The sequence below is a fragment of the Littorina saxatilis genome, linkage group LG8 (assembly GCF_037325665.1).
Source record: "Littorina saxatilis isolate snail1 linkage group LG8, US_GU_Lsax_2.0, whole genome shotgun sequence".
Taxonomy (NCBI): Eukaryota; Metazoa; Mollusca; class Gastropoda; order Littorinimorpha; family Littorinidae; genus Littorina; species Littorina saxatilis.
Genome location: NC_090252.1, coordinates 31,265,411 through 31,283,213, shown reverse-complemented (window position 1 = coordinate 31,283,213; position 17,803 = coordinate 31,265,411). Strand labels below are relative to the sequence as shown.

General features: G+C 39.5%; 2 protein-coding genes across 2 annotated transcripts in view; both read right to left on the bottom strand.

Moving 5' to 3' along the window:
* The window catches only part of LOC138972257 (uncharacterized), an 86,065-nt gene that overhangs the window by 24,252 nt on the left and 44,010 nt on the right, over positions 1-17,803 (bottom strand). The window lies entirely within an intron of this gene.
* The window catches only part of LOC138972256 (uncharacterized), a 31,131-nt gene continuing 17,886 nt past the window's right edge, over positions 4,559-17,803 (bottom strand). The window contains exons 4-8 of the mRNA XM_070344974.1: positions 14,845-15,126; positions 13,879-14,196; positions 13,498-13,668; positions 11,659-11,695; positions 4,559-5,377 (exon numbers count right to left, since the gene is read on the bottom strand). Of these exons, the coding sequence (XP_070201075.1) occupies positions 5,287-5,377; positions 11,659-11,695; positions 13,498-13,668; positions 13,879-14,196; positions 14,845-15,126 (899 nt within the window). The 3' untranslated portion in view covers positions 4,559-5,286. The remainder of the gene's footprint in view (positions 5,378-11,658; positions 11,696-13,497; positions 13,669-13,878; positions 14,197-14,844; positions 15,127-17,803) is intronic.

The window sequence follows — 17,803 nt, the reverse complement described above, 5'->3', positions numbered from 1 at the left end:
AAGACATTTGTCAATACGGCATTCAAACCACACGCACCCAACGAACAGACAAACAAAGTACTTCTGACAACAAAATGTAAAATCAACACGAGTGTAGTAAGATTCCAAATTGTATTTAGACCAAAACAACAATCATAAAACATACATGGGTTCATCCATAGAAAGTATATCTATAAAGAATCTATGTTGGCTTTGATACAGTCTTTTCTTCTCTACTAACAAATAAAGTCGAAGTCTTTAAACTGCTGAAAAATCGGGCATGGCCCATAGGTACCTTGGTGACTTAACTTACTCTCCAAAAACAAAACATAAGTCCTAATCTGCAGTAAAAATTGAGCAGGGGTTCGGGGTCTGGACAAAATTAAGCGACGCCGCTCGATCACTGCTGTTGGAAACCTTAGAGTAGCGCGCACTACTCTAATCGCATCGAGTTTACTGAATGAACAGCGCGCACTGTTCAGTATTGCAAGTGGGACTGGAGCTGCGTATTGAGGACGTGGTCTATCAGGTCAGGCACAAAGGCACACATACCAACAAAACCACACGCAACTCCAGGGAGAGGCACCAAGCATAGGGCATAGGTTCCCGCACCTTTTACCCCGCTCAATGTATCTCTCCCCGAGTGGTAGTTTTTATGACCCTGACTCTAAAAGAGGGGAGATGCATGCTTCAGGCACTTATTAAGCACCCTCCTCTCTCACACGTCTCCGCTCCCGACCTCAAGAGGACACTGGCTTTTATAGCTAATGGGGCTTCCTCCCACGTCACTCAAGCGGGACCAATGAGAATCTCACTCTGGCAGCACGGGAGCAAAAGGGAGGGGAGGTGGAGTGTTCTGAACCTGCTGCCAGCCTCCCTACAAACTGAAGCTAGAATCCCTCAAACGGATACACAAAAACTCTTCTATTGAGAAGACCTACATGAAAAATGATGTACAAACATATGTCATTAAACAACGAACCTTACAACGTATCCGTAGACACCAAACTCTTATAGGTAGACCAAACAACGCAGACGAACTGCACAACTTCCTATTACAAACTGTCTCTCAAAGACTGAGCAATTATGTCACACACAAAAATACTCCTTCTTTCTCTTTAGTACACAAAACGTACACAAGACGTTCATATCAAACGGCAAATCCATGCCCATAAAACTGACCCGCAAAAATAAGTCGTGTTCCAAGCACCAACGGCCATTACCATAACAAAAAACGTCTGCACACATCAGTTTCAATCGTCTTTATATATTAGCATTAGCCACATATATATGATTAACATAGCGCCTACATTCTACTGAATAAATGTATTGAATATACGAATAAAAAGAATATCGAGGAAAAGAAGGCACAATGAAAGAGAGAGAGAGAAGGAGAGAGAGAGAGAGAGAGAGAGAGAGAGAGAGAGAGAGAGAGAGAGTATTGTCAGTGTGTGTGTGTGTGTGTGTGTGTGTGTGTGTGTGTGTGTGTGTGTATGTGTGTGTGTGTGTGTGTGTAATCAAACAACATGTACTTCAGACATTATCAGAAAAGGTAGGGCAAAATAAATCCCAATATTCAAACTCAAGTCACTGTGTACTGTACAACTACGAGGGGTGTAAGTCCAGTCAATTAGCCGCTATTTCGGCCGGATGTTTCGGGGAGGGGGGAACCAGAACAAAGGCATCTCTGTGGTCAGTAGGCTTCTCTGGACCTTACAGGTCTCACCCAGCAACACATGGGAACATGATAAACTCGCCTAGTCAATTGTAGTGCTCAAAAGATTTGCTAAGGAATAGAGTAAAACTCTAATCTGGCTGCACAAAAGATGTCAATGACCTACTTTCTCTGCTCAACGCTCGGGCAATTCGTACTGTATCCCCTCTTGTACACTTACAAGGCTCACATAGAGAAAATAAGAGATACCAAAAAAAATGTATGTGCACTGCACTTCTTCTCCACATGTGTGTGTGTGTGTGTGTGTGTGTGTGTGTGTGTGTGTGTGTGTGTGTGTGTGTGTGTGTGTGTGTGTGTGTGTGTGCACGGCTTACTGAAACACAAGGTATTCACAACTAAAAAAACCCATTTATGTTAACATATTTCTTGGTTCTATTGCACACACTGAGCAACATTTGCACCAGTGTGTTGCTTTTCAAATCCATCAATACATGCTTCTGAATTCTGGGGCTCCCGTTCTGCACAATAGGAATGTGGCTGTCTTAGCTTGATTCTTCCAACCCCGTTGTTCATGTCCCAGTGTTCGCCTACATTGAACCTGAAACAGAGAGAGAGAGAGAGAGAGAGAGAGAGAGAGAGAGAGGTTGTTGATTTTTGGTAGAAAAATGTGCCAACAAGTAAAAAGACAAAACAATACTGTACTGACGATACGAATAACAAAGCACGACGTTTCGACCGCTGGGGTCTTCCTCACCAAACACCGAAAAAAGAAGACAGACGACAGAACAGAAAGTAGAACTACAGATTCTCTATTCACATTTTACGACTCACAAACCAAAACAAACGGACAGAGGAGCAAGAGAGTCTAATCCAGGATAAAAAAACAAAACCTATTTAAACAAACAAAGGGAAGGTGTCATAGAAATGAAATACAATATTTAGAAGAGCAAGATTGCAACATTTGAGGTCTCGCAGTTAGGTCTTTAAAAAAAGGGGGGCGGGGCTGCATGGGAAGGATGGTGAGGGAAGGTGTAAGTGTGAGTGAATGAGAAGAATGACAGATGAAACTCACGTACCTATGCGTGCGCGCGCACACACACACACACACACACACACACACACACACAAAAGACACGCCCACATACACACACATTGCACGCCCACGCACGCATACACACACACACACACACACACGCACACACACACACACACACACACACACACACACACACACACACGTATGAGTGGAGCAGCTAGGAGATGAAGGTTTGGATGAATGAAATTAACAGGCGGATGTTAATTCCATCGGGCTACGTGGTGCCGAGGGATGAGATGATGTGGGACTCCTTATTTTTGCGCTCGAAGGAGTCATCACGCACTTGCCACAGAGCCATGACTCTGACATAATCCAAATCATGATTTGCATTGGTGAAATGAAGGGACAAGGGTCTATTACGGGAATGACGGATGCATGGCAAGATTTGAACTATAATCATTTGTAATCAGGCATTGGTTCACTGTATGCTCACTTTGGTCGCTGCAAAAGTTTAGAACAAAAGTGTTTAATTTGCATTTAGAAAATGTTTCCGAAATACAAACATTCAATTCGAAGAAGGTTTGAACAAGAACAAGACACATAATCCAAACTGCTAGCACGACGAATAGTCTTCTGTCTTTCATTTTAAGACACAGTGTGTCTCTAGCAGTGCTCCAAAACCTTTCACTACTTTAGCTTGACTGTAGCCTACCACATTATTTCCGCCTCAGGTTCAATTCTTCTTAGACAGCCATGGAGGGTGTCGACTGGTCTGTTTACAACTCGTTATCATCCATTGTAGGTCCTCCTGGCCATAGTGCATGTGTGATTGATAAAGTTCAGATTTAGATACCTGACGGTTAATTCGTTCATCCAAAACGAGTCTGTTAGTGCTAATAAGCTGACATGAATCTTGCAGTATCACTGTACACGTATTTGTGCACATTTATTTTGGACAGAGTAGTTTTCTTACAAAGGCATGTTGCCACATTGTCCCATATACGACTCATTTAGCATATGCCATTGCACAATCATCCATGATTGACGAAAATATATGTATTTCACCTGAGGGTGGTCGTGAACACATGGACTCGCAGGAAAGTATATAAACACGTTTTAGCTAAACCTCAGTACTTAAACTGTCATAATTATGTTATTGTTTTATGAACAGTTGTTTTTGGGTTTATATGTAAAACAAAAACAAAAAAACAACATCAACAAGTCTGTCACTCACATCAGTTAACAGTGCCTTGACAAATCTGGTTCTGCTCTAGTTGTTATACGGTCACTGTATCCAGTATTCATTAAAGCATGTTACCTGTTTGAATGGCAGTGTTAGCATAAGCAGACTCTGAAGACTGGTTGCCATGGTGACTGAGCACAGAGTAGGTTGACATCTGTCCTACATCAGACATCTGCAGAGTTTGGTAAGTACCTGGAGATGAGTCAGTGATGTTAAACATTCTCTCCGCACCATTGAGTATCACCTTTATTATTATTAAAACAAGTGGTTTGATAACGTGTTTGTTGTATTTTTGTATCATGATTTTGCTATGAGGTAGAGATTGTCTTGACGTAAGCAATTAAGACCTATGCAACATTTAATGTAATGGCGCCCTGGCCACGATGTGGATTTCAGTTTCTAGTAATATTTTTGCTTTAAATATTTGAAATTATGACAATGAAGAGACAAATTAACGTTCATTGTGGATGATTATGCGAAGGGACCGTATGCATGGGTTGTTAGTTCCCGTGTACCTGCCCTGGTTCGAATATTGTTTTGGCGAATTGATAACATCGGTATCGTTATATAACGTAGGTAGATCATTATTTACTACATATTGGATGTTGGGGAATGGGGGGGGGGGGGTGGTTGGGTTGGGTTGGCATAACTTAAGAAAGATTATCATTTTAATACGCATTACTGTTCCAACGGTTAAGATCTCAAGCAGAATGAAAAAGCGCTAGGACATGATACAAATAAGGGACAGTAGAGTGTGTTACAATGTTCGTAGATGCAAACTAACGAAAACATATGCAGTGATTGTAAACGTAATGTTTTCCTCTACATTGTACATGTAATAGCTATTTCAATAAATCGGGTTTGACGTCTGGAACAGGCTACCCTGGTTTGAGCGAGTGCAAGAATGCGTCAGCTTTTATAACAGACATAGGGATAGAGTTACCATACTGGTCACGAACCATACTGTAAACAAACTACACAAAACAAAAAGCAAAGTCTAAAAGCAGAACATGTGGGCGTCTTTGCACGACCAAACCCAGCAAGCTCTAGGGGACATTCCCCGTTTTAAATTAAAAAAGCTGGTCTGTCAACAAGCCACCAATCATCTTTTCTTCAGAGAGACCAACTTTAATTAAGTTGTGTTGTTGTTGTTGTTGTTGTTGTTGTTGTTGTTGTTGCTGTTGTTGTTTCGTTTTGTTTTAATTTAGGGACCGACCGACCGACGGACAGACAGGCAGACATTCGAACGAATAGACGGAGGGACAGACAAACAGATATATAGGGACAGAGAGACAAAGAGTGACAGAGAAAGGAACAGAGAGACAGAGACAGAGCGAGAGAGAGGGAGTAACATTAAAACAAAAACAGAAAGGGAATACTTAAGTCTGATGTAGAAGAATGTGCGTTTGTTTCCTGGTTGTCTTGCACGACAGCGGAAGAGTCCCTGTGAAAAATAAATACCATTATACCATGTTTGTGTATGCACAACGTATATTTCGTGATTCAAATGTTAGTATTTTGCCAGTATAATAAGAGTGTTATAGCAGCAGCATAAGCAAGAGCAGAAGAAGAAGAAGAAGAAGAAGAAGAAGAAGAAGAAGAAGAAGAAGAAGAAGAAGAAGAATAAGAAGAAGAAGAAGAAGAAGAAGAAGAAGAAGAAGAAGAAGAAGAAGAAGAAGAAGAAGAAGAAGAAGAAGAAACAAGTCGCGTAAGGCGAAAATACAATATTTAGTCAAGTAGCTGTCGAACTCACAGAATGAAACTGAACGCAGCAAGACCGTATACTCGTAGCATCGTCACTCCACCGCCCGTGGCAAAGGCAGTGCCCGTGGAATTGACAAGAAGAGCGGGGTATTCGTTGCGCTAAGAAGGATAGCACGCTTTTCTGTACCTCTCTTCGTTTTAACTTTCTGAGCGTGTTTTTAATCCAAACATATCATATCTATATATTTTTGGAATCAGGAACCGACAAGGAATACGATGAAAGTGTTTTTAAATTGATTTCGAAAAAAAAAATTTGATAATAATTTTTATATATTTAATTTTCAGAGCTTGTTTTTAATCCAAATATAACATATTGATATGTTTTTGGAATCAGCAAATGATGGAGAATAAGATAAACGTAAATTTGGATCGTTTTATAAATTTTTATTTTTTTTTACAATTTTCAGATTTTTAATGACCAAAGTCATTAATTAATTTTTAAGCCACCAAGCTGAAATGCAATACCGAACCCCGGGCTTCGTCGAAGAGTACTTGACCAAAATTTCAACCAATTTGGTTGAAAAATGAGGGCGTGACAGTGCCGCCTCAACTTTCACGAAAAGCCGGATATGACGTCATCAAAGACATTTATCAAAAAAATGAAAAAAACGTTCGGGGATTTCATACCCAGGAACTCTCATGTCAAATTTCATAAAGATCGGTCCAGTAGTTTAGTCTGAATCGCTCTACACACACACACACACACACAGACACACACACAGACACACACACACACGCACACACGCACATACACCACGACCCTCGTTTCGATTCCCCCTCGATGTTAAAATATTTAGTCAAAACTTGACTAAATATAAAAACAAGTCGCGTAAGGCGAAAATACAATATTTAGTCAAGTAGCTGTCGAACTCACAGAATGAAACTGAACGCAGCAAGACCGTATACTCGTAGCATCGTCACTCCACCGCCCGTGGCAAAGGCAGTGCCCGTGGAATTGACAAGAAGAGCGGGGTATTCGTTGCGCTAAGAAGGATAGCACGCTTTTCTGTACCTCTCTTCGTTTTAACTTTCTGAGCGTGTTTTTAATCCAAACATATCATATCTATATATTTTTGGAATCAGGAACCGACAAGGAATACGATGAAAGTGTTTTTAAATTGATTTCGAAAAAAAAAATTTGATAATAATTTTTATATATTTAATTTTCAGAGCTTGTTTTTAATCCAAATATAACATATTGATATGTTTTTGGAATCAGCAAATGATGGAGAATAAGATAAACGTAAATTTGGATCGTTTTATAAATTTTTATTTTTTTTTACAATTTTCAGATTTTTAATGACCAAAGTCATTAATTAATTTTTAAGCCACCAAGCTGAAATGCAATACCGAACCCCGGGCTTCGTCGAAGAGTACTTGACCAAAATTTCAACCAATTTGGTTGAAAAATGAGGGCGTGACAGTGCCGCCTCAACTTTCACGAAAAGCCGGATATGACGTCATCAAAGACATTTATCAAAAAAATGAAAAAAACGTTCGGGGATTTCATACCCAGGAACTCTCATGTCAAATTTCATAAAGATCGGTCCAGTAGTTTAGTCTGAATCGCTCTACACACACACACACACACACAGACACACACACAGACACACACACACACGCACACACGCACATACACCACGACCCTCGTTTCGATTCCCCCTCGATGTTAAAATATTTAGTCAAAACTTGACTAAATATAAAAATGACAACAACAGCATCAACAACTACAACACCATACTAAATATGCAAGGCCTGTGAAGCTAAAAGCTACAACTAAGGGAGAGTTACTGGTTCCGCACCGGTTATAGGAATCGTACCACTCGTTTTCCCAGAAAACGGGTGTTGATACGGAGCCAATGACTACGTAGCACAAAAGGGTAGTCTAACCAACTCGCTGAAACGAAAATGGCGGATCGACACCATGCGGCGGCTAGGTGAGAAACAATCATTGTTAACGCTTTATGATGTTATTTTACATCATTTTGTTTTGCGTGACACTGTATCTGAATACGCAAAGACTAGATGAAATCTTGTTTTGTCACAACGTTTAATGACTGACCTGCGATCCAGCCAAGTTTAGAGCAAACTGTCCCAGCCTCACCGTGTGTATGGCTTCGTTTGATATGACTATACAGCTACGTGTATCATACCATTCTTGGTCATCTCTATGGTGCCGGAGGTACGATACAGATAACTCGTGGTACGATATGCATGACTACATATACATGTGTGTGTTTGTTGTGAACGGTTTTCAGCAAGCAAAAGCAAAGAACAATGGATTGCGTGTGTTTTGTGTCACCAATGGCCACACGAAAAGTGCACATCAAGTGATGGTTCCACTTACATTTGCCACAATTGTGATGATTCCAGTAAATAGACACTTGACTGTCAAAACAGCGATTTGGAAGTGAATAGCCTGATTGTGTGTAAGTGTTTCTATTCTTTGTGCTGCAAATGTTGGACTGAAACGGTTTTGTTGTAATATTTATATTTGAATAAAACAGGTCATGCCTATCGGGTTATAACCTGCGGGTTATTGTTATAGTACCGGTAAAAACCCAGTCTCTAGATTCGTACATTTCGACGGAAAAGAACAACATTGTGTGGGTCTACTGTGTGTACCATCTGGTAATATAAAACATACTCTATGGTAGAACCATATTGGCACTATGCAAGGTGCAAATAGCAGTGCTCTGGGATATCATGCTTGTGACACAGATGAGTTTTTTCTTAGGTGGTATGGAACCAGTAGATTATGCAATGCAGTACGCGCAGAAGAAAAGCGTTGAAAGAAGAAACGGTATTGTTTTGTTGTATGCTGAATTAAATGATTTGGATGCAAGGTCAGCGAATGACCCAGATAACTGTGGAATGCAATGCGAGCGTGAGAACCTTAAGTTAAAAATAGAATTAGTTGAGCAGTGTAAAGCTCGCGCAGCCCAAGTACGCGCCCGTGCGAAGTGGATAGAACAGGGAGAAAGAACACAAAGTATTTTCTCAACCTTGAAAAAGCCAGAGCAAATGCGAAGATTATGGACAGTATACAGTGTGAATCTGGGGAAGTGATAACTGACCAGCGTGAAATCTTGAACGCGCAAAAGAATTACTATGCTGACTTGTACAGAAAAAAAGTAAACGTTGAAAACATGGACGAAAAGGTGGATCAGTTTTTATCTGATGTGACAACATTACAGATTTCAGATTTTCAGAGAAATGAGTGTGAAGGGTTAATAACTGAAAACGAAGCTCTCGCTGCACTTAAACAAATGAAATCTGGGTCGGCCCCTGGGGTTGATGGTATTACTGCAGAATTTTTGAAAGTGTTCTGGACCCGCATCAGAACATTGTTAATTGCGTCTTTTAATGCAAGTTTTGACGATGGAAAATTGTCTTCCACGCAGCGCAAAGCTGTCATTACTCTTATACACAAGGGAAAGGACTTGCCCAAAAATGAATTAAAGAACTGGAGACCCATCTCCCTTACAAACAGCGATTATAAACTGATAGCCAAGTGTTTGGCAAAAAGGTTAGGAAGCGTTATTGGTGATATTGTTCAGAAAGATCAAGTCGGTTATATTAAAGGCAGAAAAGTATCTACAATATTAAGGTTAATTGATGATGTAATCGAACAGTCACACGAGTTAAATCAACCTGGTCTGTTGGTCGCAATTGACTGTGTTCAAGCGTACGATAGTATTTCAAAAGAGTTTATTATTAAAGCCTTTCAAAAATTCGGGTTTGGGCCAGAATTTGTTCAATGGGTGACTGTGTTAATGAACGACACGGTTAGCTCAGTGCAGTATTGTGGATGGTTGTCGGATTTTTTTGATGTGAAAGCCGGGATTCGTCAAGGGTGCCCGTTTTCATGTTTGGCCTTTGTACTGGCCATTGAATTGTTGGCATCAAAAATAAGACAGTGTAGACGTATTAAAGGAATTTCGTTATGGAATAATGTTGATATTGCAACCGTTATTAAAATTGCTCTGTATGCAGACGATATCACCCTTTTTTTAAAGGATGAGATTGATATGTATTATGCACTTGAAATAATGAATGACTTTTCTAGCTTTTCAGGCTTAAGGATACATAAGAGAAAGTCTGAGGCGATGTGGTTGGGTAGTAGGAAACATTGTGATGAAACATTTTATAATTTTGTTTGGAAGAAGAAGTTGAAGATTTTGGGTGTATATTTTTGTAATGATAAGAGTGCTTCTTTGGTAGAAGATAACTGGACTGGAAGAATAAGGAATATTAAGCGATTGATTTGTGCATGGGAGAAGCGAAATTTGAGCATTTTAGGGAAAATATGTATTGTGAAAACGTTTTTAATTTCACAATTTGTGTATATTATGCAAGCGTTTGTATTACCTGACTGTGTTTTGAATGAAGTCAATACCTTATTGTACAGATTTTTGTGGCGAAAAAGAGATTGTAATCGGAAGGCCTTTGAAAAGGTGAAAAGAAGCGTTTTATGTTTTGAAATTGAAAAAGGTGGTTTAAAAATGATCGATATTAGGCAAATGCAAATTTCTTTTTTATTACAATGGGTTTCACAACTGACTACATCAAATGAAAATGATAATTGGAGTCTCACTCCAAAGATGATGTATTTGCGTTTTGGAAAGCACTTTGAATGTTTCTTATCGAATGTAAACAGTGCAAGATTTAAAGGGTTAGACCTAGTGAAATCACACTTTTGGAAAGCAGTATTAAAATATTGGCTGGATAATAACCACTACGATCGTGGGACAATCGGGCCGATTTTATTATGGAATAATGCATGCATAACGTATAGTGGCAAAGTTTTATTTTTTGAAAGTTGGATACGACGAGGTGTATTGGTATTAACTGACATTGTACGTTCGGGAGACATATTATCATATCAAGATATATGTGATTTGATTGGATATTCGCCAAACCGAATTCTTGAATATAATGTTGTAAAAGCCGCTGTGTCATTATTCATGAGGAAAAATGTTGTAAATATGACTGATGATGTTTGTATTACCCCACTGTTTAACGGCAAAAATGTGTTAAGTGCCAAAGAATATCGGAAAGAGATTATTAATATGAAAACAGATGTACCATGTTCCGGAGGATTTTGGAAGAGAAAGTTTAATGTAGAAATTGATGAACGATCTTGGATAGTTGCCCATCAGTCAACACAAGAGACTAGATTAAGAGTTTTACACTGGAAAATTATGCACAACATTTATCCGACCAACATTCTCCTGTGTAAAATGAAAGTAACAGAAACTAATAAATGTAATTACTGTTGTGATGTAACTGATTTCATTGAACACTTCTTTTTTGAATGCCCGGTTGTATACAAATTCTGGAAGTTTATTGAAGAATTTATTTTTCGTACTTTAGAAATTAAGATTGTTTTGAAAGTTAGTGATGTTTTATTTGGTATGCATTTTGTAATGGTGAAAAAGGCAACTATGTATAAATTGAACCACATTATCTTAATCGGAAAGATGTGCGTTAGTATATATAAAAAAACAAATTCGTTTTTACCGTTGGAAAGTATTTTTAATAGGCAGTTACAGATAAGAAGCATTTTTGTGTGAGTGTTCGAAGAACAAAACGTTAAAAAAAAGTTAGCTTGTTGTACTCGATAAGATGTATTTAATTCATTGTATGAGATATTGTTGATTGTTGTTATTTATTTGAATAAAATTGTAAAAAAAAAAAAAAAAAAAAAAAAAAAAAAAAAAAAAAAAAAAAAGATAGATAATAGTATTGATAGTTTGATCATGACCAAAATAGCTTTCATGTATGTAAAGACAGGTTCAAAATGACATATTGAAACATGATACAATCAACATATGGATAATACATAATTATTATACTGTGCTCCAGTAAGTGGAGAAGTAACACTGCTTGCACAGGCATGCTGAAATAAACAAATGAAAAAGGTTTTCATGTTTATCCATTTAACAATAAAGTTCTCACCTGTCATCTGGAATATTCGGATGTTTCCGTAGCTCCACTACAAAACAAACACATATACGTAACGATTAAAGAAGTTGTGAAAGACATGCTAAACAGCAAGTATTATAATCATGAATCAGGAAATCAATATTACCAAAGGGAAGTAACTAGTTCATCGAGTCATGGCCCGTCAAATTTAAAATTCGATTAAGTATTTTGTAAGATAGGCCCCCTAACTATCAGCAGCAGTAAGTATGAGTCAGTATCACAACACCAAATAATATACCCAGCAAATAAAACAAGTGTATCTCATACTTTATTCAAGACATAATGATAGCACTCACTTTCCCCAATTATTGGTAATCATTTGGCCTATGTGACAATGAGATACACTTGTTTTATTTCCACGGTTCAAATAAAATTTAAAACAAACTGAAAAGAAGAAAAAAACCACCACCAATTCCAATACATAATCCAGTCAACATACTAATATACACGAAAATATCGTTAATATCATCATCAGCAGCAGCAACAACTAAAAACAAGTATTTTGTTGAACGACCAACAGTATCCGAATTTCGAGTGGAAAAGGACGGACTGTCACGAACTCATCAGATGTTTAAACCTGTCTATTTACGAACATTCACTCTTGAAAAAAATGACTTCATGGTCGTAACCAACCCAAGACAAAATCCCCATGACTTTAATGCTAAACATTTGATACAGTTATAGGAATTGTTTTCAGTTTTATTAAGCAACATTGACAAACATCACAGGGATATAATAAAAAACGCTCGCGCTGGACCCGAGTACTCTTCAGACTGGCTCGCTCCCCCAGTATGACAGTTTTTGTCTTGTGCACGTTTAAGACCAAGTGATTGCTCTGTGTGAATTACAGGCATTCCCTTTGCTAAATTATAAATACATTGCATGCGAGCCGAGGATGTGCGTGGTGACTGGCCTGTCTCTTTTATTTGATCACAGTGAAAATGCACACACACATTCACACACACACACACACACACACACACACACACACACACACACACACACACACACACTCTCTCCCTCACTCCCTCTCTCTCTCCCTCTCTCTCTTTCTTACACACACACACACACACACACACACACACACACACACACACACACGAGTACAGACTCATGCACGCGCACACACACACACACAAACACACAAACACACACACACACGCACACACACACAAACACACACACACACACACACACACTAACAGTAACACTAACACATGTGCAAAAAATGAACACACACACACACACCGCGCAAGAGAAAAAGACTACAGGGAGGCATGACGTCATGATGCATTAATTGACGTCAAAGACTTTCGACCGTGACGTAATCTTTTTATGACGCTATATTTCTCGTCACTGTGTGACGCGTTCGGCTGTTTTATCAGCTCAATGGCTGGCTGTTGCTCCGAGAATTCCTCCAACCGCCAAGTCGTTTTTGTGGTTTATTTCGCATTTAGAAGGGAAGGTAACATTATGAAGTTTTAATACGATCAATCGGACCTATTATCAAGTTAGTGTATCAACTTTTGAACGAACTGCTGCGCCCAGTAGTTTCCCAGCAATAAGCTGTCGAGACAGACAGACAGACAGACAGACAGACACACACATAATTAAAGTCTGCTGAGCCCTAGTACCGTACTAGCGTACTCGGGGATAACATTTGGTAATGTTCGAAAAGAAAGGAAATTAGGTCATAGTGATACACTCAACTCCTAGCACTCATTCCTTGGCGTGTGACGACATATCGCACATGCCAAAGTGGATAGAACAATATAAAACGTCAAGATAAAGAGCAGAGTGTTTCAACGGTACCTTTGTCACGCGTACAAGGCAACGTCCACTGCCGTCTCCACAGCCAGAAGAAAAAGACAATAATAACGATCAGTACCACAGCCAGTGTGACGCCGAACCCCACAACAAGTCCCAGGTAAAACGCCTGACCATTCCCAGTGTTTGCAGACTGGGCATTAGGTGCCAGGTCAACTGCAACAGTAAAATACACGTACAGAAACTACTTGATGAAAACAAGCAACGTTACAACATAATCTGCAACGTTAAAAGGCAATCAATCATGACATTTTGACCACACAAAAGACATGATGACACAAAACACATCACACAACTGGAAATTTAAAGAACCAAACATGAGCAAACAAAATAACTGGAAAAGATCAATGAAGCCCTGCGTTATACCTCCAACGTTTAGCCGAAAGGTGGTATTCCCCACTGTGTTGCTGATGATGACCTGATACACGCCTGCTGCCTCTGTAGTAACACTGGTCACAGTGACCGTGCATGTTGATATGTAGACAGCTCCAGTCTTGGCTCTGCACCTTCCCTCCAGTGTGATTCCCTCCACGGCAGGAGCTGTTCCTGCCTGACACTCGCACCGTCCAAGGTATGTGAAACTGACTTTGTGAGGGACGGGGTAGGCAGTGACATCGAAAGTGACTGACACTGGGTCACCAGTGAAGCTGACATTTCCGAGATGTTCTCCTCCACGTGGAAAACCTGAACAAAATCAGAAACTATCTTTGAACGATTATCATGTGATTGCATGTTTACTGTCTTGATGGCAGTTTTCCATACCTACATTATCTTACCTGAAACAGTGGGTTTTAGCGGTGTTCACACACACACACACACACACACATACACACACACACATGCACAAGCAGACACAGACACACACACAAACACACACACACACACACATACACACACATACACACACACGCACGCACCCACTGCACGCACGCACGCGCACGCATGCACACACACACATTCACGCATTTTGTTACACTGAAGCCACACTCACTAAGTCATAGCCACACGTGTCTGAGTGCGAGAGAGAGAGAGAGAGAGAGAGAGAGAGAGAGAGAGAGAGAGAGAGAGAGAGAGAGAGAGAGAGAGAGAGAGAGAGAGAGAGAGAGAGAGAGAGAGAGAGAGAGAGAGAGAGAGAGAGAGAGAGACACACACACACATTTATACACACACACACACACACTTATACACACACACTCACACACACACACACACACACACACACACACACACAGTGACAGACAGACAGTGAGACAGACAGACAGCCAGACCGACAGACAGACAGACAGACAGACAGACAGACAGACAGACAGACAGACAGACAAAGAAACTCACACTGAACACCTAGCATCGTGTCCACGCTGGAAGCCACAGGTCCCATACCATTGTCCGCTGTACAGACATAGACACCAGTGTCCTCACATCTCGCGGTCACACTGTACTGCTGGGGAGATAACCCGCTGTGCACTTCTGTCTTGTTGTCTCGGTTAACCAGCGTCACAGTTGGTGTGGGTCGCCCGCCGGTGGCGTTACAATGGAACGTCACGCTCTGGTGTTCATTCACCACCTGGTCACCTTGGTTACCGTTTAGACTTAGAGACGCTTTTGTTGGTGGAACTGAATAAAAAATGAAAAAAAGACTAAAGTAAATCCAGTTTGAAATGCGAAATTGAATCCCTGTGTTTACCTGCAGCAAGGCGGGAAAAACCAGACAATGCAGTTACGGGTATACGAGACAGCGCTCTGGAAAACCCAACATATGTCGCACATCACATGTTTTAGACTGCAAACTGCCGGCAGTTGAAAGTGAGCATGTCCGGTTTTTAAAAGGACTTTTGTCTGTGAAATACAAACGTTTCTGTAACATTAAAAAAACTCTTCAACAGTTCATTCAAATAATGTGAATTTTCTTTGTTTGTTTGCCGCCCAGCCGACCACGAAGGGCCATATCAGGGCGGTGCTGCTTTGACATTTAACGTGCGCCACACACAAGACAGAAGTCGCAGCACGGGCTTCGTGTCTCACCCAGTCACATTTATCTGACACCGGACCAACCAGTCCTAGCACTAACCCCATAATGCCAGACGCCAGGCGGAGCAGCCACTAGATTGCCAATTTTAAAGTCTTAGGTATGACCCGGCCGGGGTTCGAACCCACGACGGGGCGGACGCCTTACCACTAGGCCAACCGTGCCGGTCAATAATGTGAATGAATATGAACATCTTTACTGTTAGGATGAGGAGACTATTTTGGTCTTACTTCGATTCAAAGGCACTGTTGGTTGGCACTGTCGGGCAGTATCCATTACACTTCGTACCACGTTCATTCTCTTTTAAACAGTATTGTATCGATTGATCATTGGCTTTTCCTTTTTTGAGCCATATGACGTCAGAGTCCGACAAGTGTGCATGTGTGTGTATGTGTGTGTGCGTTCAATCGTAACACCAAATTAACGGAATTTAAACTAAAACAGATCGATACATAATTGTTATTTATATCTTTGACAAACTTCTGACATTTTACAAAAATCTCTATTGTCATTGTTCACCTCGACCGGTGGTTCGGTCTCGAAGAAACACTGACAGTCTTGATCTGACAGTGTAAAATGTCATATTTTGATTAACACTACAAATAACGTATAGTAGTTGTGTTTTTAACGCAACCCAAATACACTTGCTAATTAAGTCATTTTGTACACCAACTGAGACAGTTTTTATGCGTATTGCAATTATATTTCCGCTTTTTCATCTTTTTCAAGTTTTGACTTAGAACAGAAATCGAAACGATGGTACCGTTTTTGCATCACTTTTGTGTAAATAACAAATATAGGTACAAAGCATCCTATTCAAAACATTTTGAAATAACTCTCAAAGCTCTTGGCCTTAATGGTCTTTGGCATGACCAGTTTAATTTACCATGTTGCTTTTCATTTAAACTGTACCCTCCCCAATCACATAATTCACCTCCCCCTCCTTCCTTCCTTTACTGTCTTTCTTTATCATCATTATGCAACGTTCATTACGTTATTAATAGATTTGGTTTATTGAGACAAATTTTTCAGCCGTTACCGCCTTATGTTGTACTGTCATGCAGGAACACCACTATAAGCTTCTAGCTTGTTGCTGTTTCTGTGAACTTTGTATACATGTCATGATTGTAACCTTTGTTAAAATAAACTTATGTTTAATTTACCATGTTCTGAAAAATCGTTTGGATTGAAAACGTTGAAATGCCAAAAATATACATGTAGAGTCGTGGTTATCGAAATTAAGTGTTAAAGAAACCCATTTGATTTTGATTTGTAAAAGAAACATTCACCTTTGAAATTTACAAAAAAATGTTACCCTAGAACCTAGCACTTTCGTTTTACACTTCAGAACATTAAATCACAAATTACCAATTCAGAAAGGAAGAATATTAAATATATCACATGACGAAAGAATATGTGTTAAATGCCAGTCTGGAGAATTGGGAGATGAATTTTGTTATCTATATGTGTTATGTTTTGGAAACATTTGAAGAAAAAGTTGGTTACGGTGTATTTTTGAAGAATTTAAACACGGTCACAGTTATTTGAATTAACACGAAATCAAAAGTTAATGAATTTGGTATATTTTATTAAATATATTAAGAAATAATTTTGATTATGTTCTCAAGCATTAAAAAACCCATCTATCATGTTAACACAGTTGTGAAAAAATCAATTAGTTATTTATTGACCTGTTAATGGTTATTAATTACGAAATGTTGTGTCCAATCATTACATTTCTTTTGCTGTTGGAACAGAATTTAAAGATTACATTTGACATTTGACATCATGCATACGCTAACGCCTAATGCGTTTGTGGGAATGGCTATGAGAGTGTCTCTTTATATATGTGTCTACCCAGAGTGCCCCTTGAACATTGTTAAACATATGTCAAATGCGCATTCTGGCATGTCATGAAAGTTTACTTTAAGCTTTCATGACGTTTTGTGTTTTCCAGCTAACATTTGGTGGCGAAAGGGACCATCTGCTTTTTTAACAAATGTGTTTTGGAAAGTGCATTATAGTACAGCTTATTCCTCGTGTGTAATGTCTTGTTTCAAATCTCGAGCTGAACTGTGTAACGCCTGTGTTACTTTTATGCAAAGTCACACACACGAGTGTTCTTGTTACCAAACATGTTCAAATATATTGAAGCTACACAATCTGACAGTGAAACCGGATTCACAGCAAGGTATCCCAATTGCTATTTTCACCTTTTACCAATTCAAACATTCCGCCTTTCAACACACACACACACACACACAC